Source organism: Gordionus sp. m RMFG-2023, chromosome 3, assembly GCF_954871325.1.
Source record: "Gordionus sp. m RMFG-2023 chromosome 3, tfGorSpeb1-WG-v2, whole genome shotgun sequence".
NCBI classification, from domain to species: Eukaryota; Metazoa; Nematomorpha; class Gordioida; order Chordodea; family Parachordodidae; genus Gordionus; species Gordionus sp. m RMFG-2023.
The window spans coordinates 41,356,709-41,382,745 of NC_088777.1; the positions used below are offsets into that span (position 1 = coordinate 41,356,709).

At 27.7% G+C, this 26,037-nt stretch overlaps 2 protein-coding genes across 3 annotated transcripts in view; both read right to left on the reverse strand.

Annotated features, from left to right (window-relative positions):
- The window catches only part of LOC135925792 (broad substrate specificity ATP-binding cassette transporter ABCG2-like), a 33,688-nt gene extending 32,610 nt beyond the window's left edge, over positions 1-1,078 (reverse strand). Inside the window, exons 1-2 of one of the 2 annotated variants that reach the window (XM_065461275.1) lie at positions 973-1,052; positions 570-718 (exon numbers count right to left, since the gene is read on the reverse strand). The gene's annotated coding sequence lies outside the window, so the exon portion shown is untranslated. Of the gene's footprint in view, positions 1-569; positions 719-972 lie in introns of both variants that reach the window. The other variant, XM_065461276.1, reaches the window with a different exon arrangement.
- A 5,811-nt stretch (positions 1,079-6,889) lies between these two features.
- Positions 6,890-25,637, reverse strand: LOC135926979 (broad substrate specificity ATP-binding cassette transporter ABCG2-like). Its single transcript, XM_065462912.1, has 16 exons — positions 25,193-25,637; positions 24,896-24,955; positions 24,479-24,593; positions 20,131-20,283; positions 19,153-19,310; positions 17,011-17,162; positions 16,522-16,647; positions 14,299-14,483; positions 14,004-14,069; positions 13,767-13,852; positions 13,003-13,092; positions 12,278-12,402; positions 7,914-8,068; positions 7,244-7,333; positions 7,102-7,187; positions 6,890-7,043 (listed from the first exon to the last, which is right to left on the reverse strand). The coding sequence occupies exons 1-16, from the start codon at positions 25,393-25,395 to the stop codon at positions 6,890-6,892; spliced, it is 2,004 nt and encodes a 667-aa protein (XP_065318984.1). The 5' UTR covers positions 25,396-25,637.
- Positions 25,638-26,037: the final 400 nt, after the last annotated feature.

Consider the following 26,037-nt stretch of genomic DNA (forward strand, 5'->3'; position numbering starts at 1 on the left):
TATAAAATAAAACAAGCAATCTTTATAATTTCCTGCCAAGTCAAAAAAACATTTTCGGCTCCCAATATTGGCACCTAAAAATATTTCCGATATAGTTGGGTAATTACCATATTTTTAGCTGTTTAAGCTAATTTTTAGCCAGCTAGTGAGTTTTTAGTCGAAAATTATCACTTTGGTCTTTTTAAAACTATGTTAGCTAAAATTTGAAATAAGCTAATTTAGATCAAAACGCTTAATATTAATGCCGGCACGTGCCTGTATATTAAGCCTAATTAAACAACATTAAGTCATCACTCAACTATATTAATCGTTCATAAAAAAATAACCTCCCAAATAAACTTTTCTCTCCCCTCATCTGAAGCTTTCTACCCTCCCCTTTCGTTTCTACAAATAAGTTACTAAAGGAATCCAGGATTCTAAATAACAAAGATCAACGGTCTAAATTCAGATCGCTCCACCAAAAAATTTCAATATTGGGAATTTTTTTATAGCTTTTTTTTTAAACTTGAGGGGGCTTATTTTAGAAAATTTCTAGCATTAGCAAAAAAAGAAGAAAATCTATCTATTACCATAAAAAAGCAATTCTACCAAAAATTGGCAAAAACGCAAGTATATCTAAAACAATTTAATATTTATTAGGCGGGCATGAGTCCCTATGCGCACTCTCCTAGCGACCCATATTGTTGTAGGACATCCTGAATCATTGACTGAATGAACCCTAATTTTTGGATGATAATTTTATTTTAAATTAAATAACCCAATGTAGGAATTTAAATTTTTCCCAAATTTTTTTAATTTCCTTGCAATTTAAATTCAAACGAAAACAGAATCAGAAGAAGAAAATGCCTCATTAAAAATAAAATTCATTTTTATTAAAATCCTGGATCTCGATTATATTTAATTAATTTTTTTAAAGAATGATAGTTTAACTAGACTGATAAAATTTATTCTATTTTTAATTTTATAATTTACCTTTAAAAGAATATACAAGAATTTTTTTTAAGAATACATTGAAGAGAAGGAAATAATTTTATAAAATATTAATAATTTTTAAATGAAATGCAAAATGAAAACTGACTAATAAAAAATATAATTTAGAGGTAAATAAAATATAAACAAAATAAACAAACAAGACGACGCTGAAAAAATAATATATTCTATCCCAACAACGGATAATAAAACAAAAAATAAAAAATATCATGTCGTTTAACTTGTCTAATTTGAGCCCTTATTTATTATTTTTTACCAATATATGCAGGCCCGACCCGGGTACATGGGCCGGGATGAAAAATTTTTTTTAAAAAATATCCGGGCTGAACCTGAAAATATAGAACCCGGGCCTGGTCGAAATTTTTTTTTTAAATATCCGGACCGTGCAAATAGTACCTTTGCAGGTCTCTGATTTTTTTAAAATAAACACTTATAATTTTATGTAAAAATAATTTTGTCCTACCACATCTCTATCAAGGTTGCCATGCCAAGGTCAAAATTTTAAAGGTGTGGGAGAATTTGGTAAAAATCTTTATTTTGAGGGAAAAATAATGAAAATTGTGGGAGAAAATTTTTTGCGGCCTATCGGCAGGGTATGTGTAGCTCCACCCATAGATTCTTATCATATTTTATCCAAGCATGGGGATTTATCGTTATTATAAAAAAAATACTCATTTCTCCATTAAACCAATCATAAAAAATAGAGAAACAATCTCCTCAAACAAAAATCAATATCTAGCGGTATTTTTAATATATTTATCAAATTACAAAATCCACAATTGATGGTTTTTGTTACAAGGTCATAACTTTATTCATTTGAAAATAGAATTATCAAAATCAAATTTTGATTGCCATTAAATAGTCTAAAATTGTTTGAGTAAAAATATCTGCTTCCTTCAAAAACTCATTAATTAGGGCAACATTTAAACAATTGAAGATGACATTATAAAGGTGGACACGTCTAATTTATTATCAATTTTACTTTTAGATTAATATAGTTGTAACATAATTTGTATTAACAAAGATTCTTTGATTGCAATTGCATATTAACAGCATGTAATTTTCCTAAATGTGAAACCATGCCTAAATATGCTTCCGCCAATTTATTTTCGAAAAATTTTTTCAAAATTCTTGGGCAGCTTTTATATTATCCATTTAAAAAATATCTTTTTAATTAATATTTTAAAATTCTCAATGGCGGGTATTATTAATAATCAACTGATAGGGGACATTCGTACTAACTCACATCATTCTATATCATGGTGCTAGTCCTTGCAGTTTATTCAACTAATTTTTACATAAATTACGGCGATTCATAGTTTAGTCATCTTAATTTAACATTAATTACTGCTTTTCGCAGTTTATCATTTTAATTTTACATAAAATACAGCTATTCGTATTTTACCAGTGGCAAGGACAAAGAGGTGGGTTTGAGGTTGAACCCCTCCCCTTATGAAATATGATCAGGTAAAATTTTTGATTTCATAATTTTATATTGATATCTAGACAAAAATTTTCTTTTATGTTTTAAATTGATTAAACCCAGGACTTAATTCTCTAAATAAAATATTTATATATTTTAAAATATGAAAAGTTGTCTCCTCATTCTAGAAGAGCCATAAATAAATGTATACTCTAAGTTGTATTGTACATAATAACATTTAAAAGCTTTACTATAACCTTTATCAACTCGTATTTTGAATATGGAAAAAAAACTATATAATATATTTGCAATTTGGTTGGGATTTATTTATGGTGTAGAAAATGCTCAATTATAGAGGTTTATTTTTTTTATCATTAAATCATTGATAACAATTTTGATTATTGTAATTGAAAGTCAAACTTTACTAAATGATTAACAATCAATATTTAGTTTCATAATAGAAAATTCATTGAAAAAAAAACATTATAGTTATAACAAAACCCTCTTTTTAATTTTTTAAATAAAATTGACTATCTATGGTAAAAATCTAGTCTAAGACCTTCAAAGGCGGTTAAGCGAATCAAGTCCCAAATATAATTTTAGACTTTCTATCATGAATCTTAAATTTATACTTTTTAGTATAATTTTTAGTTTCTCAACAAAATTGAATATGTCAATATTACTCGATTTGGCTTAGACGTTAATAACATTCATAAAGATTGTGTAATATTAAAGGTTTAGATAATTGCTTATTTTCTCATAGATCTTGTAGAAACTAATATTTCATGATTATCAGTCTTCTGTAAACGTAGGTAACAATATATAATTTCTAAATATATAATACATTATATCTACAGCATTAAAAATGAAAGACTTATTTCATATACAAAGTTATCTCATCATTCTAATAAGGCCATATGTGTATACTATTGGTTCATACATAATAATAACATTTAAGAACTTTACTTACATAATCTTTATCAACTAGTATTTTGACGTAAGAAAAAAAACTTTATATTAGCAATTTTGTCGGAAATTATTTTGTAAAGGTTGCTCAATTATAGAGGTTTACTTTTTATCAGGAAATCATTAATATTTGATACTAATTTATAGATTTTATTGAAAATTATTAGATAAACTTTGCTAAATGCCTGACAATTTGTATTGTTGAAAGACCTAAAAAATGGCCATATTATTATTTTAGCCAAAATAATATTATATTCTCGAAATTTAGCAAGAGGTCCAATCCTTTCTGACATATGTGACCGCTAACTCCAGACTTACATAATATTATTTTTTGTAAAATCATAATTAGGCAAAATCGATTAGAAATTGGAATAAAAGAAGAGGATAAAAGAAGAAAAGGATAGAAGAGAAAAGGATAAAAAAGAGGATAGAAGAAGAAGAGAATGGAAGAAGAAGAGAATAGAAGAGGAAGAAAATAGAAGAGGAAGATGATAGAAGAAGAGAATAGAAGAATAAGAAGAGGACAGAAGAATGAGAAGAGGATAGAAGAGGAAGGGTTTAGAATAAGAAGAGGGTAGAAGAAGAAGATGATAGATGAAGAGGATAGAAGAAGAAAAAGAAGACGAAAAGGAAAAAAAATGAAGAGGAATGAAAAGGATTAAAGAAGAATAGAATAGGAAAGGAAGAGAAGAGAATAGAAGAGGAAAAGAAGAAAAAGAGGTAGATAAGGAAGAAGGTAGAAGAGGATAGATGAGGGAGAGAATAGAAAGTAGAGGATAGAGATAGAATAAGAAGAGGATGGAAGAAGAGGGTAGAAGATGAATAAGATAGAAGAAGAAAATGAAGAGGACAGAAGAAGTAGAGGATAGAGGAATAAGATAGAATATGAAGAGTATGGAAGAAGAATAGGATAGAATATGAAAGAAGTAGAAGAGAAAGATGATAGAGAAGGAAAAGGATAGAAAAAGGTGAAAATAGAAGAAGGTGAGGATAGAAGAGGATTGATAGAGTTATGAAGTAGAGGACAGAAGTGGAAGAAGATCATAGAGAAAAGGGATTGAAGAAGAAGATAGAAGAAGAAGATAGATGAAAAGAAGAGGATAGATGAAAAGAAGAAGGAAGAAGAGGATAGATGAAAAAAGGAAGGAAGAAGAGGACAGAAGAGGAAGTGGATAGATGATGAATAGGATGGAAGAGGATAGAATAGGAAAAGGATAGTATATAAAGAGGATGGAAGAATAGGATAGAAGATGAAGAGGAGAGAAGAGGATAGAGAAAGATCGGGTTAAATGAGAAGAGGATAGAAGAAGGTGAGGATAGAAGGAGAGGAGGATAGAAGAAATAGAGAAAAGAGGGAAAAAAAGAGGATAGAAGAGGAAAATGATAGAAGAAGAAAGGAATAGAAGAAGAGATTTGAAGTGGAAGATGAAGATGAAGAGAAGATAAGAGGAGGATAGAAGAAAAGGAATATGATTGGAAAAGATGAGGATAGAAGGAGAGGAGGATAGAAGAAATAGAGGATAGGAGATAAAAAAACTGGATAGAAGAGGAAAATGATAGAAGAAGAAAAGAATAAAAGAAGACATTTGAAGTGGAAGATGAAGAAGAAGATAAGAAAAGGGAAGAGAAAGAATATGATGGGGGAAGATGAGGATAGAAGAATAAGAAGAGGATAGAAAAGGATAGAAGAGGAAGAGGTAAGATAAAAAGAGGATAGAAGAAGAAGAGAATGGAAGAAGAAGGGAAGAGGAATAGGATAGAAGAGGAAGAGGATAAAATAAATAGAGGATTGGGATAGAATAGGAAGAGGATAAAAAGGATAGAAGAAGAATAGGAAAGAAGAAGAGAGAATAGGAAGAAGATAAAAGATGACTCGGATAGAAGAGTACGAAAAGAATAGAAAAGGAACAGGATTGAAGGTGATAAGGATAGAATATGAAGAGGATGGAAGAAGAAGAAGATAAAAGAGGAAGAGGAGTGTAGAGGAAAAGTATAGAAGACGATAGAAGATGAATACAATAGAAGAACAGGATAGAAGATGAAGAAGATAGAAGAACAAGAAGATAGAAGAGGATGAGGATAGAAGAAGTAAAAGATTGAAAAATAAGGGTGATGAGGATGGAAGAAGAATAGGGTGAAATAAGAATAGGATGGAATAGGAACGAACAAGAAGAAGCAAAAGAAATAGACGAGGAAGAGAATAGAATATTAAGAGGTTGAAAGAAGAACAGGATAGAAGAAGAATAGGACAGATGTGGAAAGAAGAAGAATAATGGAAGAAAAAGTTAATACAGGAAGAGGATAGAAGAAGAAAAGGATGAGGATAGAAGAGGAAGTTGATAGAAGAAGAGGAAAAGCTAAGAAATAGATTGAAGAAAGATATGATAGAATGCATGGAAGAAGAAGAGGATGGAAGGTAATATTAATTTTAACAAGCTTGGAATCTCATTCGGTAGAAATTTTTAATGATGCTTACTACCCTAAGGTATTACCTATCAAATTTGTATTTTTATTTTTCATTTGGGTAGGCACTACCAAATATATTTATAATATATATTTGAAAAATTATGATTTTTGGAAAGCGTCTGTGGCCTAGTCGGCAAGAGCGTTGCTTACCAATCCGATGGTTATGGGTTCAAATCCCAGCAACAATGATCATATTTTTTTTCTTAATCTAACTTGGTGGTTCCGTCTTTGGGGGATGATGTATAGGAAGTCGGACTCGGACCACGTGATTCCGTTATAATATATGTTAAATAATAAGGGTCCTATTATATTTTAATAAATTTTGGTATTTGGTAGTTTTATCAAATAAAAATTGTAAAATCACGATTCGCTCGTTACTGCCTTTAGTAGTAAGCATAATTAACCGAAATTTTGTTATTAGGAATTTGTTGATAATCAACTTAGAAGTCAGATAGGAAGGTCTTTAAGAATAAAAAAAACTTTGGAGAATATATAAAAATTTATTACACCCAAAGACTAATTAAACAAAATAATCTGTTAATATAAATTATTACTATTCTTGTAATTGCGTATTTTTACATTTTATAATATAATTAATTGTATATAATAAAATGTCAATTAACCTATGTATGAATGCAGATTCGTAGATTATATATTTAATTTTTTTATATTATCTTATGCCAATATAATATTTTATTCATGTCAAACATCAATATTATGTCAATCAATTATTCGGATTATGACCGAGGAAGGGCATTAAAAAATCTCGCTGTTATAAATTGATGATTTTTTTCTGATATAGTTAAATATGAGTTAATGATCTTTTCAGTGAGATTTCAGATTGTATGTTGCTATAACTATTATTCGATTCAATTTATTTATTGCATAAAAGTATATAACTAATTGTTGATTTCTAATTTTTGCTAAGAATTTAATCGTTTTATAAATTTTAAATAATAAATATATATTAAGTTTTTAATCGAAATAGTAATTGCATATTCATAATGAGGGAATGTATGGTTATCAAGTAAAATTTTTAAGTCTCTATTTAGCATTTTTTCGCAGACGCCTTAATTGGATGTAAGAAAAACACCAAAAAATAAGAATCATGCAGAATAAGGCAAAATGATTGCTCCACAAATTCCAACGTGTTTTATAAGGGATACCCTGTGATTCTAGGTAATTGTTACCATAAACACTAAATTAATATAAAAATTAAATATAATTTTTGTTTTATAATATAATATATTTTATACCAAGCAGGTTCTTCCGTGCCATTGCTAACAAAATTCTTTTCTGCACCGCAAAACGAAGCATCTTTAATCTCATTAATCAATAGTGCCTATGTATTACACAAAATAAAATTATAAATTATATAATTTTTTTTAAAATTATTACATTGTATGCATATCTAAATATGCTGAAATATTTTAACCATCGTATTTTTGGGGAGATAGATTGAAGATTTACGAAAAGTCCACCAAATACCTTTTTATAGAAATTACATTATAAAAAATATATATGTTTACCAAAAAAATAAGACTCGTAATTCAATTATTTAAAGAAAACAGAATGTGTATTAATTAACTAATAATATTATTAGATAAAACCTACTGCAATTGTGGGGAAAACCCATTAAACTAAAATCAAAAATTTACTTTTATTTTAAATATTCGTTTCATTCATCCCTTCATCATTTTATTTTTTATAAAGTATTTAGTTTAGGTCGTTAGTAGTGTTGTTAAACGGCTCGATTTGAGCCTATTTTTAAAAACGGCCAAGTCAATATACCAGAAAAATATTGCAAAAGCCTTGAGATTTTTCTATTAGATGTTTGCCATCTATGACCAAAATCTTCAGGCTTGGATAATGTTTTCCTGACTAAAATATTGAGTTAGCCGTTTTTAAAATAGGTTCAAATCGAGCCGTTTTACAACACTTACCGTTGGTTGTTAAATAAAATATTGGCCCAAAGGGAAGTCCCAAATTTCCCAGAAACGTATACAGCGACAAAATATATGACTAAATTCGAACACAGAAATATATTATACTAATAAGATAATCTTACCATCATAAATACGAAAACTAGACCGCAATAATTCGTAGCAACCCCTATAGTATCGTAAGAGACGCTGGCTAATAACGCCATACTACTGGCCGATGTGGTTAGGCAAATTAAACTCAGAATAAAAATAAAATAATTTCCAGCGTAACGTTTCAATCCTTTTTTTAAAAATATATGTCAAAATGATAGCTACATAATATTATATATATTCTATAAGAGAAAAGATTGATAAGTGTAATAATAGGTATAATTATTAACCCTAATCCGATAAGGTTATATATATGTCGTATATACAACACTCTTTTTTTTGACTTATTTAAAATTTTAATTTAAAAAATAATCATGAACATTAAAATTTATTTTGAAAATTCTTTATTATTCTGTTTAAAATTATAGCACTTTTATGCAAAATATTATTATTTTCGCCCAATTATATTATAATTGTAGCATATTTACCTTTGCCTTTATAACTAAGGCTATTTTTTATGGCTCTGAATTAATAAGATTCTGACACATATTCTGGGATATTGATTTCCAAATAAACTCTATATTCTTCTAAGAATCCTTTTTGCTAATTTCCAAATTCTCAATTAAGTAACCTTCATTTTTTCAATATGATTGAAATCTGCAGTGGTGACAGATTAATATTATGATCTTTGCAAGTTTTGAAAATTTAACGGCACAAGGAGCTCTATCTTGATGGTAGGGTAATTTGTTTCAAGTCCCACTAACCGAATTGCTAGGATCGGTTCAATACTATGTTGAGGATATGATATTTAACAGTATTATATTATTTATAAGGAAAATATAACCTTGATCTTTTGAATATGCGACCCCATAACATTATACTATCTAGAAAAGGAAAGAAGGAAGGAAGAAATAAATATTTATCCAATATTATAATAAAAATTCATATTATTGTTTGATATTAATTTTAAAATTATTTGCATTATTTTTAAATGAACAGGGTGTCTAATATAGAAATTTATTAACTTCATGAGATGAAACCACTGTTGATAAGGTTATAAGGTGATCGAACCCTATACCTCCTCTATTGCTAGATTGATGAATTAGGTTAAACTTGATTTGTTATTTTTCATTATATTTTTTATTTTTTGATTCATAATCTTTTAAGGGTGTGATGTATTTAAAAACTGGTGGTAGAGCGCAATGCATAAAGAATTTTTGATATATTGAAGAGGTTTTTGATTAAAAGATATGGTTTGTACGGAGGAAGTTTTGTGAGGAGCCCTTCCATATTCTTTAAATAATTGCAGCTTGGAAAAATGTTTCAATTGCTGATTACTCTCCAACTTGTGATCTTAAATTTAGTTTTTATGCCACAACGTCTTTGAAAGCATGGGGGGAGAGGGAAGTTGATAGATATTTGTTTATAGACATTTAGAGTGGGCCTATACTTCTGTAAAATTCTAATGGCTTTGGTTATATCTTTAAGGTTACTATTGAAAATCTCGTCACTATGTAGCAGAGATGAAGATCTGTGGGCATATATTTTTGATTTTCTTTACTAAATCGTCAATTTTAAGATAAAATAAAATTGATCCTAGGGGATGGCCTTGTTGGATTGCTACGGATACAGACATCATACATTATCGCATTATAAGATGGAAAGGTAAGCGTAGGAAGTATCTAGCGTTGCTTGGAAAGCAATTAATGTAGAATTTTATAAAAGTAGTTTTACTCGTATTATAAGCATTGTATACTAAATTTTACTAAGGTGCTTATTTTGTAGTTTGCTTTAAATCTGTATGCAGTTGATATGAGTGGCTATCCTATAAACAAACGGATTGTCATAATCCGAAGATTGTAAGGTCCGTTGATTACCACTCATCAATCTGTTAATCATGCCCTCCTAGCTTGAATCTGGTAAATACTTCATTCCACCCCAAAACATTGACCTTGAGCTGAGCAATCGGAAATTCAGCTTCGCTTTAATCATTCAACTAAATATAGCATCTATATCGTATGAGAACGCCAAGTGCAATAAATGAGTAAGATAATCTGGCCGACATTGCCTAAAATGCATCTGTGGTAATAGACGTTCCAGATATATCAAATAAAATTCTCTCATAAGAAGGCCTTATTCCTGCAACTTTAGAACCCCAAAACCATTTTTAATGAATGAAGACTGCCTGACAAAATCACTAGGATTTCTTAAGAGAACCATTGATTTTTCGCACGGAATTTTTCCTGCGTTTGACCTCCTTTCAACCTCCACCACCAACAAGAACATTACAAATACACATGATTTTAAAACAAATAAATATTCGGATATAACCTAACAAATATCAATTCATACCCTACATCACAACAATATAACTAAATAACTTGACAAAAGAAAAAATCTACTTAAGTCATCTCATTGGAATTTAGATTATAAAATCCAAATTATTTTGCTTCAAGGATACATTTCCAGATTATCCACTTAGATCCCTTCCTTCCTTTTTCTATCCATTACCTCTTTTGAAATTTTATAAACTATTGAGATTATAAAGTTTGAAATTCGAATCTACAAACATAATCATCTCATTGTTGCATCTTATGAATAATTAGACTTTTACATAAATTAATATTCATAGTTGTTAAAGTATCTAGATATAAAAATGTGGTAACTGTATCTAGATAGATTTTTGTTTAAAGTATCTGTATCTAGATATTATTTTAGAGGTATCTGTATCTGTTTTAGATACTTTTTAAGATACATTTTGATATACTTTTATTTAACGCTTTTCTATATTATAAATAAAAACACTTGAATGAAAAATTTATTTTATTTCATATGAGCATATAATTTAAACATAATATATATATATTATAAGACTACTATAATAAAAAATTATATATATAATATTAAGACTACTATAATAAAAAATTATATATATATAATATTAAAACTTGTATATTAAAAAAATATATATATAAATATTCATTAAATATTATGTCCGAGTTTATCAAATTAGACAAATTTTGATATTACAATGCATCTCACGGAATCTGTCATTTTTAATCTTAATAAAATTGGTTAATTTTATTTTATTATACTAATTTAAAAATTTTTTTTAGATTAATATTAATAGTGATGAAGAGGAAGAAGTAATAATCAATGAAGCATCAACAAGTTCAGACATTGTTTTATGACAAATTTATATAGCATATTTTAAAATAATATCTCCAAATAAAGAAAACAAATCTCTGATAGCAAAATGTTTGCCATGTCTACCAAAAAATACGAAAATTTCAGTAGCATTATCTCAATTTGCAACATTGCAAAACATTTAAGGGTATAGATACTAAATAAATGTTTACATTGTAATTTTAAATTTTAAGAGAAAGCATCAAACACTGTAAATGAAAATAAAAAAGGGGAAGGAAAATGAATCTATTAAGGAAAATATTGGACTAGGCTCATTGTCCACTGATATTTTTGCCAAGAGACCTCAGACTTTAACTTAAACTACTTATGATGATAATTTTTTCAAAAATGAATGTCAAGATTTTAATATTTTTAAAGAATATCCTGATATAAAATTGTTATTCATAAAATATAACACCACAATCCCTTCAAGTGCCCTAGTGTAGCTTAAAATGTCTTTACAGCTTAATGACCAAAATTTTGAAAATATTTTATTACTAAAATCAATTATTTATAATCATTTAATCATATATTTTCATATATTATTATTATATTATAATCTAAAAATCATTATTTTAGTTATATTTTGATAAATGTGATATTGAGTCAATAAATTTTTTAGCTCATTTCATGAATTTTCACAATAGAATCCTAATTTAGGATTATGCAAACCTTATATAAGAGTATAATAAAAATTTTATCTCTGTCTTGATACATTTTTAAAATTGCTATATCCAGATAACTTTTTAAACAATGCATCTGTATCTAGATAACTTTTAGAAGATGTATCTGTATCTAGATTTATTTAAAAAGTATTTTTTTACAACTCTGTTAAAATTTATATAAATTAAGATTTTATTTTAAGAGATTAATAATCATTAAAAATTTAAAAATTATTGTAAGCTAGAAATTGTGTAGTTGAATATGAACGAGGTGGGATATTATATATTTCTTATTTTAGCACATGCCTTAAATCAAAAATGAAATGTATAAATACTATTTCCTTTCCTATCTATTAAGGATTATAAAATAATACTTTAATATTAACAACCAATCTTATTTTAGGGGGAGGGGGGGGGGGGTAAATATAGTTTAACTAAAATATGATATTAGCTCAAAATAAGTTTAAATAAAAAAAACTATGGCAAAAAAAATAATAATAAAAAATAAGATGGTGGCAGATTAGAAAAAATTATGTTTTTACAAAAATTACCTATCATCCAATATGCAATGATGGAAACTAATAAAACTGGTACAAAACGCATAGGTATCAAATCGCATAATAATTTTGATAAAAAGTAAACGGATACCCTGTAAAAACCATTGGTAGTCTCGTGCCTTATTAAATGAATTATAAATAAAAATAATTTATTGGATAATAATATTTGCTTGCAGGCACTTCCATCATGAAAAGGGGCTGGGATATCGTCATTGAAATTGGAGAGGGGGTCTTTAATTTTTTTTTAAAATCTTTATTTTCTTTTTTACTTATTTTGATTTGAATTTCCTTTTTTGATTAGGCAGGGGGGGGAGTAATATCTTCATTATCTGGGGGGGGGGGTGTAGAAGTGTCTACCTGCTTGGTAAGTAGGGCCTTTGACACATTTATTAACTAGTAATAGATAAGTGATGATATGATAATACATAAATTTATTTTCTTATAGCATTGATTTATAGTAAAAAATATATAATTTTTCAAAAGGTAAACTAAAATATTTACGAATTATTTTGAATACTTAAAATTTATTTCGATATTTAACTGATATTTTCTAATTATTTAGAAAAATAAAAATTATTCGATCTTATAAAGAAAAAGCTTTTATTCTGAGTAATTTTATCGTTAACAATCGCAATCTTAATTGGATATACTGTGCAACTCAGTTATAAAAATGAACTAAATTTATTAATGATATTTTTTTAAAAAGATATTATTTTTACACGTATAAAACTCTTTCCTTCATAAATAATTCGATAGCCGACAAATTTCCAAACACTTGATTCATTAATATAAAAAAGAGGGCTCCGATTCTTGAATTATTTTTTTTCGATAAAAAATATATATAAATAATGTTTAAAAAAAATACAATCAAATAGAAGAAACTTGTTGTTAAATAATAATTATCGAATTGTTATAAATAGATAAAAAGTTGATAAGACAAAATTCTCTCGTGTAAAATCTAATAAAATTCATTTCGAAGAGAAAATGTAATATGTCTTTGAACTTTATCAAATTTAAGAAGACAAATAGCAAATTTTTACAATTTAAATCACGTGTTTCATTTTTTCAAAAACCTGTTTTTTTAGAATCGTATTGCATATTCCCTGTAAATTTTTGGAAATTTTATCCTTAATTTTTGTGTATTTATTTAATTTATATATTTTTTTAAAAAAACATATATATCAAAAATTAATGCAATCAGGATTAGTTTGAACGTTCTTGGAAAAATTGTTTAAAGTTCATAGAGAAGGAATGGTACCCTCGTTGCATGCTAGAAATATAATTCCGGCCAAATTAAATCTTTCGAAATTAAGAAAAAATGTGTGCGATAAATGATTTCGAGTTTTAAAAATCAAAGGAATCGAACACAATTCTAACTCTTGACCTTACAAATACATATTTACATTTATAAATGATATTGAATAGTTTATTTTGTTAGCCAAATAAGAATTTGAATTAAATTGTATAACTATTAATGATATACCTATTTTGTAAGCCAAATTTAATTGAGTTGTCCACGTGGAAATAAATGAAGCCGACTATAAACGAGTACATAATCATGGTGAAAGACTTTTTAATAAAAAATAAATAAACATGTAATATGAAATCTTGAAACATTGTTTTAGCAAGAATATGAAATGTATAATTCTCATGATGATATATCATTTATCATAATATGATCGTTTAATTTTTTTAAAAATAAGTTATAAGTCCTTTTTACCTGCACCAAAACGGGTTGGGGATTTCGGATTATGTTCATAATAGTTCTTCGACTAACGACTCCGAACTAATTAATGTAACATAGCAGATAGAAAAAGTTAATTTATTAGATATAATTATAATCGCACATAAGTGCAATCTATATTTAATACAATTATCTTATATATTCGTATAATAATCATAACTTAGCAATATAACATTTATTTATTATATAATTTTTTTTAAAAGATCAGTAAATTTAAAAAAGGATATATGCAAGATTTATATTCTACCCATTCTGAAGTTATAATATAAACCTGTTCACAAAAATTAGTGGAGTACATGGTAGATCGGCCTTTTTTCGTTAATTTACGAATAAAATTCTGCTTTTTTAATTCCGGCTTTATTTTATCTATTTCTTTTAGTGCGCATTGAACTTTAGTATATGGTAAAGACTTATCGTATTTCATTGCTAAGTCTACTTTTGGCATACCATGATAACCTGTAGATAAATTATTTATATATACAGTCTTTAAATTTTATACCATACTTTATTAATGAAATTTTCTATTTCATGTGATTACTGATAGATTTTAGGGTCCTGCATTGGACATAGTTATTTGTCCGACCGATCTGACCTAAATTCTTTTCTTGATTGTTCAAATCTGATCTGAACTTTCCATTTTTTAGAAATATATAATATCCAATCCGACAAATTAATGGGGAAAATTTATTATAAATATATAAAAATCAGGGTTGCTGCATATGGTCAAATAGTTAAATATGAACAAATTCGATTATATATATTTATGACGATATTAATTATTTGGTATATGTTCATAATTTTAATGAATATAATTAAATTGTAAGATACTTTGATAGATATATTCAGAAATTTAGTTGGAGGGGGGGGGCATGCGAATTTAAAAAAATTTATTCTGCTTCCATCAGTTTTCAAAAGTTTTTTTTTGTAATGGTATTTTACATATTATTAATATTTTTTAACATAAAATAAAGATTACAAAATATTGTATAAACAAAATGGTAGTTTACAAATGTCATTGTACATTTTTAATTTAAAAGCAAATCCTTCCCTATTTTAAGATCTTAAAATAGAATATCCACTGTTATGACTAGCCGTCCACATGTTTAAATAAAAAAGAATAATATTACAAATTATTTTAATAACCAGAGCATGTTACGCACATTAATAAAAAAAACAAGATAATATTGAATACTGCATGTGCATAATATCTTTAAAAAATAAAATCGCTTATTTGTGGACTTTGAATCGTTAATGGATTTACAAGAGCACAAAGGTTTAGATATTGGCTATATTTTGAATTCTATTCTGCTTTGTTAATAATTTATTGCCAAGGAATTTCAAATAAAAATTGCAAATAAAATTACAACTTACTATCCTGATAGATGGATGTACTACGTTATTAAAAAAAAAATTTTTTAATTTCTAGACCTAATTGAACTGGAATCGAAAGATGCAGAGGGGATAATTCATACCTTACTGGATTTTTTTAAATCCGTTACGATTTCTTAAATATCCCACGAAAAACAATTACTCCCTAGTCTGCATATTGTTAAGGGTCTGGAATAACTATGAGGTTTTGGGTACAATTTTAAAAATTTAGCAATTTATAGCAACAGTGTAAAATTTAAGGGCAGGCTACCCGGTTAGAAAGTGGGGAATTATTTACGTGAATCAATAAACTATTCATAAAAAATACATATCTAACGAATGGATAAAGTATATATTTAGAAACTTGACATTTTTATCTAAAATTGTTTATAATCTAAGATATTATAAATTATTTCTCCAGAAAATATATCATAAACAGTTTCTTCAACGATGGATTAAAGGAGGCCCCCTAATCGTTGTAATCAATATAGTTAGTTGATTTATGTAGTGAGATAATACAGCACTTAGCATGTGCTTATTTATTTTTTCTTTAATAGTACTCGTTTTATTTAAAATTTAAATCGAGCAATGTTATGATGGAATAAAAATCGAATTGTATGTAATTATATAGGAACTTAGCAAGAATGTTGATTTTGTAGGTCTTTGCCAGATTTGATGAAGATAATCAATATTAAAAAAATCAAGATTTTCAGAGAGAATTTTATATTTTAGTCTAAATCCAGTTCGCAAATTAGGGCTCATCATACTGGGCTTTAAGATAGATATAAAAAAATGTGCTCGTCAGCTCCTATTACTTTGGCGTGCCCCAAAAAACTATTCTAATTAGAACCCAGCATGGAGCTCATCAAATTCAAATATTTAACCTGAATCAGACCCGATTTATTTATTTTTTAGTCTTAGTTTGACTGAACCACGGATCAAATTGTAAAGCTGTCTAGTTTTTACTTTAGCGATGTCACTTAGATATAATGATTTATAAGATTTATAACACCAAAATAGTGTTATAAATATGATACTGGGAAGGAATTCAAGATCATCAAGAATTTAAATTTAAAAAAAAGCAAGACTGCGGCAAATTAATTTAAGGAAAATATAAATTACATACCAGCGTTTTCATCATCACCCATATCTTTTATATGGCCATCCTCATCTTTGATGATTCTTTTAGAATTTTTTTCTACAACATCCAAAAAAAAATCAGCAGGATTGTTATGAACTTCGCACTCAAAACCTTTCAGAGTTAATATTTTTTTAAAAATATGATCAATAAATAATGAGTAAAAATTATAATTGTGATCTATTTGCTTGTTTCTTCATCCAATTAAATTTATGCTCCTCCAGTTCCTTCCTTTGATTTAATTTATCGGGAGAGTGTCAATCTTACCGAAATAATGGTAAAATAGATTACCGTTTTCGGAAGGCTTGGAGAGAAAAACTAAGGAGGTTTCCCTTTCCTTTTCTTCTCTTCCCTTTCCATTCACTTTTCATCTCATCCCCTTCATTTCCCCTTTCTTTTCTTCTTTCCCCTTCCCTTTCCTTCGTCCCCTCCTCTCCCTTTCTTTTATCTTCTGTTCAGTGAAAACATCGAAAAAACCTATGGCTGAAAAATAATCCAACGCCTGAGATGATAATCCATGGTACACTATTTGACCAGAGGATAGTAATATCAAATTATTAAACGCTTTAAAAATATCGTAACGAGGTTGATGTATGGACATTATAATGTTGCAGCCTTTATCAGATAATCTAAAGGTTTTTAAAAAAATATTAGTTTTAATGAGTAAAAATTAAAATCGAAAAGTGACATCATAATAAAGTAACTTGAAAACTACAGTTTTTATTACAAAAAAAAATATAAAAAATTATCTTTGCAATACTTGTGGATTAAACTAAATTATAGATAAACTATTCTCTATAAATGAAAACGAATATTTAATTTGCTTGAATATTATTTGGTTTTTCTAGACATATCGCCTTCGGCTCCCGGAATGATGCAACGTCAAATGTTTCAAAAAATAAATAAAAATACTTGATTATAAAAAAGCAGTGGTGCCTGGCCTGACCCTCTCTCACTTCCCTCACCCGTTATGGGATTACTGCCTATGGTAGTTTTTTTTTATCAGTTTTCATTTGTATCAACGAAAAAGTATTTATTTGGTATCAATAAATCGTAATCAAGTCCACATATTGACCTTTAATCCTGAGATTTTAGACCTCTAGGAAGTCGTAGAATATTTCTCCTTAAGGTAGGAAGATTGGTAAGATGCATATCCTTACTTCTGACGTTAAAATACACTAGCTTTATTATGAATTCTAAAATTTTTTTAATTGAATATGTATAGGAGAAAAGAAATTATTCGTATAATATTATTTATCCTATCTTTGATCGAATTGTTTAAATTTATTAGGAAATATTCTAATTTATTCCTAGATATTCGTAAATATTTGATATTATTGGTAAATATTTGAAATTATTGGTAAATATTTGAAATTATTGGTGTATATTCGAAATTATTTGTAAATATTACAATTTATTCATATATATTAGAAATTATTAGTAAGAATTTAACATTTTTATTGCGTAACCTTTTATTTTTTTACTTTATTTCCACATCTTATAAATTACTATTTTTCCATTTTAATAATTCATTTTTCATTTTTGGAGATACTTTTAAAGAATATAATTTTAGAATAGAGAAAAATATTCAATGAATCGTTTATGTTTTTATCATTATAAAAAATTAATCAATTTTTACTAATACAAATAATATAATTATTCCGAAAATACGAATAATGCAAATATTAGAAACGTTACGTATTTTTATAGTTATACCATTAGGTAATCTTAATATTGTGAGAATGAGTGTTCTAGTATGTAAAACGTTATTGTACGCATCTATTATTCCACTAGATTTATCCTTTTCTAGGAAGTATATTCTTATTAGTCTTGGGGGTTACCATGCAAGTTTACTATTAATAATTGATCAGATTTCAGTGCACTATTTTAAAAATAATGCGTTGTAGGTGAAAGAAGAAAAAACTCTGGTCCACTATGCCCCCTAATGTGAGGCAGAAATGCTTATAATTAGCAATTAGAATTAGCCAAGAAGTAAGAATAGATTGCCAGCGATGCCCGAAAATACGGATTGGGGTTATAAGTCTGTAATTAATTTATCTAATTTTCCAGAAGTTTAAAGAACAATGCCTCGCATCTCTGGTTATTTGTTAACTTATATTAGTTACATTTTATATGTAGTTAAAAATATTTAAGATTATTAAACCTAACTACCCATTCCTCTTCACCTTGACCGCTGAATATCTAGCGTTTTCATTGACAAGATGAGAACGTGAAATAAAATGATCCACACTATACAATAACACAGAGAGCTTATCCGCCTTTTAAAATTTAAATTTGGCTCCATAAAAAACTTTGTAAGTAGGTTTTATGTCCTGTTGTTAAATTAGAAAGATAATAAATTATTTAAATCTTAATATTTTAAACTATATCAAATGAATGGTTATTTCATATGCTATATAAATTTTCTGAGAGAAGCATTTAATCTAAATTTGTTGCAACTAATAAACGTTTGTATATTATATAAATACAGTTTAAACCAGTATATAATTCTCTTAATAGAGTTTATGGAAGGGAAAAATTTACTAAAAGATTTTGGGAATCTAAATTGTTAATAAGGTGTTGTACATAAATTAAATATTAATTAAAATTGTGGAAAACTTTTTTAATAGTAAGACTACAGTAACGGCGGTAGAAGCATCTAATCCACTTGTAGGTTCGTCTAGAAAAAGTATGCTTGGGATCGTGACTAATTCAATTCCTATATTGCAACGTTTTCTTTCGCCTCCTGATATGCCTCTGATTAACTCCGTTCCAACCTGATATATTTTTGAAATTTATCTTTAAAAATTAGGAAGAATTATATAATATTGAAGGAAACTTTTTTCAAAATATGAATACTAAAATAAGTTTTAGAAGGAAAAACATAAATATTCTACTCTATGTACCATATTAAATATGTTTCTTATAACAAATCAACGAGTATATAATTTTAAATCGGTAAATTCAGTGACATTAATATTTACTTAGACTAATGATTCGGCATTAAAAGAGCATTAAAACGTGTAGATACACTTAAGTTCGCCGTTGAAAGGAATATAGACAAAAATGTTAAAGGTCATTTAGACGAAATGCCTTTCAATGGCGTCTACTAAGAGCCAATGGCATTGACTACAGCTGATTTTAGTGTATTTGCACTTTTAATAAATGAATCGTCAGTGACGAGTTTGGCATTAATGCATTGGATCCGTATAAATAAATATTTTACAGATATGAAATGATACACTTGATACTTTGAAGGGTAAAATGCAATATCATCAATCAACAATTGCAAATCAACCAGGTATTCTTATTTATTTATATTTACTAACTGTTTAACCTATGTTCAAGGTGTAAACTATAATGTTAAAAAATTGAATTATTTGTTTCATCCACCCCCTCCCCCCACCCTTATAAAAATTAACTGAATTCGAAAGCCTCTGATAAATATTTTAATTCTAAATTATATCAATTTAAAACTTCTATTTAAACGACAAATATATAAGAATTATCTAAATGATTTGACAACCCAACAAAAGTTGTATACCAATTTGTAGAGGTTTTCCCATTTTTTACTTTAAAAATTGATAAAATGTTTACTTTTGTATCAGCGCATTTATATAGATTCAACTCTTGGATGACTCTTTCTACCATGATCTTCTTTTTGCGTGTCGCAATTTTGGTGCTCAATCTTAAGGATGCAGAGAACATTATATTTTCACGGACGGTTAAAGTTCCCATCATAATATCTTCCTGTAGAATAAATTTTACAATTTTTTTTATTTATATAATATTATAATCTATCATTTTTCTTAGGGTATAATAGTACAATTGATTACACGTATACAATAAATAAATTATTTTTTTCTTAAAGCTGCTTTTGTTTAATGCATTATTTAAGTCATAAAATTAAAATCTTTTTGCAAAAATTTTTAGTAACCATACTGTAAATATTAGAATAACCATGCCACGTAACTATTTACATTTTCGCCAAGGTAATTTCAAATGTAAATAATCTCAACACTTGACTAGGATGTAAGATAGCAAAAATAATTTTAGATAGTTCATATTAGAGGGCCGCCCGTCCACGCCCGCCCATATAAGTGGGTGGGCAGATGGGCGGGTAAAAAAATTTTCGAAAATAGGCAGGCGGGCGGACGGGTTAAAAAAATTTGAAACTATGGGCGGGTGGGTGGGCGGGTTAAAAAATTTAAAATTTTTGTTCAAAAACAAACTAACGAAAAATCATAATTAATTAAATGATCAATAATAATATTTCTTTTTTTATTGTACCAATCGTTTTTTTAAGTGAAGAACGCTTTACTAGCTTTTCTACATCGTTATCTAATTCTTCCCACCATATATAATGTCTCGTAATGGATTTCATTGATTTAATACCCGGATGTCCCGTATGCAAATATGTAAAACTCTTTTTTGAAGTGAGTACGGAATGATTAATCTGCCATTCCAAAATAAAATAGCGTCATCATTTTCTATTTCATCTATTCTTGCTCTAAAAGCTTGTAATTCTGGTGCTTGATTTTATATATTTGTACAATTTATTAATATTTTTACTTTCTTAAAATTGGATCTTTTACGGTTTCCTCTCTAAGTTCTTTTCTTGATAGAGTTAATGTGTCATAAGTAAGATTTCTTATATTTTTCACTGTTTTATTTTCGCTTGTTATTCTATCATCATTTTTCTCTATTGGGTTTCGCGATAAAGCATCTGCAATTATATTATTAGCGCCATTCTTGTACATTATATCATAATCATATGCAGATAATTTATAAGCCCAACGTAATAATCTTTGGTTTGTTAATGAGCTTAAATCTCTGCTATTACCAGGTTTGTGGTCTGTTCGTATTTTAAATTTTTGCCCATACAAATAGTTATGAAATTTTTCTACACCGTTTATTATTGCTTTTGCTTCTTTGTCTATTTTAGAATAATTCTTTTCCAGCGTCTTGTAAAATTCTTGAGATGTAAGCTATTGGAAATTCGTTGCCATTATCATATTTTTGCATGAGTACAGCTCCAAATCCTTGGTTAGATGCATCTGTTTCTAATATTAACTCGAGGTCCGGTTTATAAAACTGTATAGTTTTTGTTCTGTTACTATTCCGAATAGCATGAAAACGATTACAAAAATAGCATGGTGCCTTATTTTGGAATGGCAGATTAATCATTCCGTACTCACTTCAAAAAAGAGTTTTACATATATTGCATAAGGGACATCCGGATCTCACTTAAGGAAGAGGATATACTTCAAACGGATATCCTACTTTGGTGGAAACGACAAGAAAAAGATTTGCCAAAGCTATCAAGAATAGCAAGAAAAATATTGGCAATTCCTGCAACTATTGCTTCTTCTAAACGAGGATTTAGCATTGCTGGAAGGTTTTCAGAACAAAGAAGAACGTGTTTGAATCCAGAAAATGTCGATTCATTATTATTTTGCATTATAATTACATATAATATCAATTTTATATTTATATTTTTTTCATAAATATTCTATTTGATCAAATAAATTGTCCATAATTTAAATTGATTATATTTTTTTATTAAATTTATTGCCTAAATTATAAACTTTTTGTAGAGGTGTAATGCTGAAATATTTTTATTAAATGCTTAAAAATGGCCATAATTAAATTTTATAAGCGGGCTTGGGTTAAAAATAATGAGCGGACGGGTAACGAATTTTAGACAAATGGGCGGGGCGGGCGGGTATATATTTTTTTTAAAACTATGGGCGGGCTGGGCGAGCGGGTTAAATTTTTAAAAAACATTGGGCGGGCTTTTGGTCCAAAAACCCGCCCAATGCAGACCTCTAGTTCATATTAAGATTCCCAAAATAAATATATATTATTTCCTCTTATCTAATTTAATCTTTCAATGTTATTAAATTCATCGAGAAGATATCACATCACCTGAGATGCGGATTCTTTGTGATTCCATTTTTCCAAAACTTCTTAATTCAAAAAACCTTTATGGGATGATGGGGTTTTTATTTCTCCAATATCGTTTATTCTGTCTCTAAAATCTGGATTTGTATATAGGCCCAAACATATAATAAATAGTGAAGTTTGTGAATAAATGCTTTTTATTTTTTTTTATTTATGCTGGTATATTTGCCATGAATTTAAAATAAAAACATCATTTTTTTCATTTAGTATCTGGTTCTTACATTTTTTCGAGTTCTCTTTCATTATAGTTCCGATCTCTGGTTGAAATATCGATATTTTTAACATTTAGGAATATGCTTTTTTGCCTGACTGACATTTTAATTCACAATAGAATATTTTTATTATTTATCGGGTCATTATAACTAGGTTATGCACTATATCTTAGTTCAACGCATCTACATCTTCCAATTGGTGGAGGCTAAAATAGACTCAGTTACAACAAACAGTTTTTAATAACACAACTAAGTTTATCAGAAAATTTAGATTCTCTATTTATCCTGGAATTATGAGACATCTTAATTTGTGTGAGGTTGAAAAGCGTATCATGAAAAACTGTAGAGATCAAAAAAAGTGATCATGGTATTTCCTCAGGTTCTATCAGGTGATATAAGGATACATGATAACGTTCCTACTAGAGAATGGCAGTGATACTTATGAACGGCGATAATCGCCGTATGAGCAATCAACGTATATGGAAAAGTTGATGCCATTTATTCAAATTTGCCATTAATTATTTATAAATTTAAGCTTCCATGTTGGGAAAGTAGTTGGCAATCAAATTCTTAAAATAGTTGCTAAAGTTAATATATTTTACCATTATATTATCTTGAATGGCCTAGAAACATATAAGCTGCATCTTGATGTTTTTGTCTATTGTTATTATATTTAGACTGGGTTTTGTTTTTTCATCACTTATACATGTAAATGCAATCGGTGTGAAATTAACAATAACCATTATCGCTGAATAGAATCATATTTTAGTAAAATATTATGCCAAAGAAGTAAGAGATAAAGATATTCTCTATGATAAAAACGCGTTTTTTCAAACTAAATTATATATTTATATTTTTTGAACTAAATAATTTAATGGATGAATGGGAATCTATGATTTACCGTAATATTGACGCCTCATAAACATTAAAAATATTTACTTGACATTTAAAATATAATTTAAACTTGGTATATGGAGCAAGCGGGCTAAAAGAATATATCTATTAGGCATTTTCCCACTAAGTTCAAATATTGAATTAATTAATTAATAGAATTGTTTATAAAATATAATATATTAATATATTTAGCATATAAATTTATTTAAAAAAAAAATATCTTTGAGGAGAATCGGTCCCCATCGCTGTCCAGTCTCTTATGACCTCTCTAAATATATGACTTATTTGTCCGTCTAGGCTCCATTATAATCAGTTTAACTAAATTGCTCTCAAACGCTTATAATAGTTCTACATATATACTTAATGTTGTATAAAATAATTCAACCAACTCATAATAAAAACTGCTAAATCAAGATTTTAACCAAAAATTGTGATCTAAACTTTTCGGTCAAGAGAGTTTCATATCTTTCTGCCATCTATATGCCAAAAATCAAAGTTTCTGACAATTACATTTTATTATAATAATCAATAATCCCGTATTATCATTCCTTAATTTAAAACCCTAATTTTTAAGTTATCCCTTAAAATCCCGTGAAGATCCCGGATAGTCATGATCCTTTTAAAAATTACGACATATACATTACTTGCTAAATAAATAAAATTGATTTGTTTCTTGGCCTTGTTGCCAATTTATCCCTACATTGTCGAAAACTGTTTTTTTAACTTTTATTTTCATAGGCCCTAATCTATTTTTAGTGCAATTGTCCTAAGTTGTTATTTTGATGGCTGCAAAAATTGATGAGAGCCTAACGAAAAGTAAGAGTATAAGTAAATTGGATATAGGGTTAAATGTAAAAATTTAAACTAAACAAAACTTGCGTCACGAATCCAGATTCGTTCAAGAAATTTTTTGATATCGGTTTTCCATTCATCAAAATCGTTCCTTCGACTGTATCTATATCCCTTCTTCCTCCTAGCACCGTTAGCAAGCTTATACGATCATCAAAACGGTAAAATTTAATGTCCCAAAAAAAATTAATCACATCATAATATTGTGACATGCTCACGTGCAATGCAAATTATGCGTAAAAATTTTTATGACAAATTTTGGGAAACAAAAATTTTACATTATTTTTAGTTTTACCCCATTTTGGATGTAAATATGATAAATACAGGAAATTTATTTTTTAAATATCATTTCTATAGTAAAATATGCGTATAATTATTAAAGATCAAAAGTTCATTGTAATCTTATATTATATCTTTTTTTTAAAATAAGTAAAAGTTTTTACGAAGTTTTGCCACCGCCACTTGGTCCCATTATCGCATTAACCCCGGGAGTAAATATGCCACTGATTTGAATTATTTATTTATTTTTTTATTACAAAAGATATAACATAATAGGTTTGTTTAACTAAAAAATCTATAAAGAAATTAAATCTAGTAATTTTTCTTTCTTTTTTTTACACAGCTTAAAATAATTATTATTAAATAATAATTATCTATACACTATAATCATTATAAAACTTGAAAAAATGATAAAATATCATTTAAAATATAATTTAAAAAATTTTATTTAGAGAAAATACCTAACATGGTCGAGTACGACGAATGGTGGTAATTTAGGTTTCCAAAAGTGCTTCCTGTGAGCCGGAATGATATAAGTCAAATCCTTAAATGTTAATACAGCTTGTTTAAAAGATAGTTTAGGCAGAGTCGTGTCGTAGTTTGATTCCAAAAAAGCTTCTTTTTTCAACTTACGTATATCCTGGTCCCCACTGGTCTTAATCATCTTCGTCAATTTGCGACCAAACCCGATGATAGATTGTTTTTGTCTTGGAGTAAGCAGCTTGTCATTTAAGTCAACTCTTTCAAGGCAATCTTTGAAATCAGGTTCGGGAGAAAGGTCATCATTCTTATTTTCATTTGCTGTTTGGCCAGAATTTAATATCCTTAATTTGGGATGGGAACTCAAATCGGAAAATTCATGAGTAGATGAGGAGTGGGAACTTTGATAATCTGTCAATGGGTTATTATCGTTTTTATAACTACTGTTATCGATTCCTTTCTCCATATCATTGGAATTAATATTCCTTGAACTATAGGAGGTTGAATGTTTAATATGAGATTGGGGAGATGTTTTGGCGTTAAAAGGTGGTATCTCTTGGTTAAATGTGCCATCATAGTTGCGGTAATAAGAATTAGGAGTATTATCACTATCCACTTGGGACATTGTTTTGCTTTATGATAAATATTTTTTATATATATTTTATTCTAAATAAGTATGAAATACACTTATAAACGTTCACAGAACAAAAAAAACACTTTATTCATTTCATTTAAAATTTATATCAATTAAGGAAGGTAACAATAGATACATTAATAATTGGCATTGGATATTATATAATATACCTCAATATTATAAATTAAGGGG

Bases quoted from the DNA above. Each gene is read 5' to 3' on its own strand.
- LOC135926979 (XM_065462912.1), bottom strand. From the start codon at position 25,395: ATGATTAAGACCAGTGGGGACCAGGATATACGTAAGTTGAAAAAAGAA. The intron at 24,594-24,895 runs GTAAAAACTTTT...TGATCGTATAAG, and splicing joins AGTGGCGGTGGCAAAACTTC to CTTGCTAACGGTGCTAGGAG. The intron at 16,648-17,010 runs GTTTTTTCGATG...TAACTCTGAAAG, and splicing joins GGATTATTTTTCAGCCATAG to GTTTTGAGTGCGAAGTTCAT.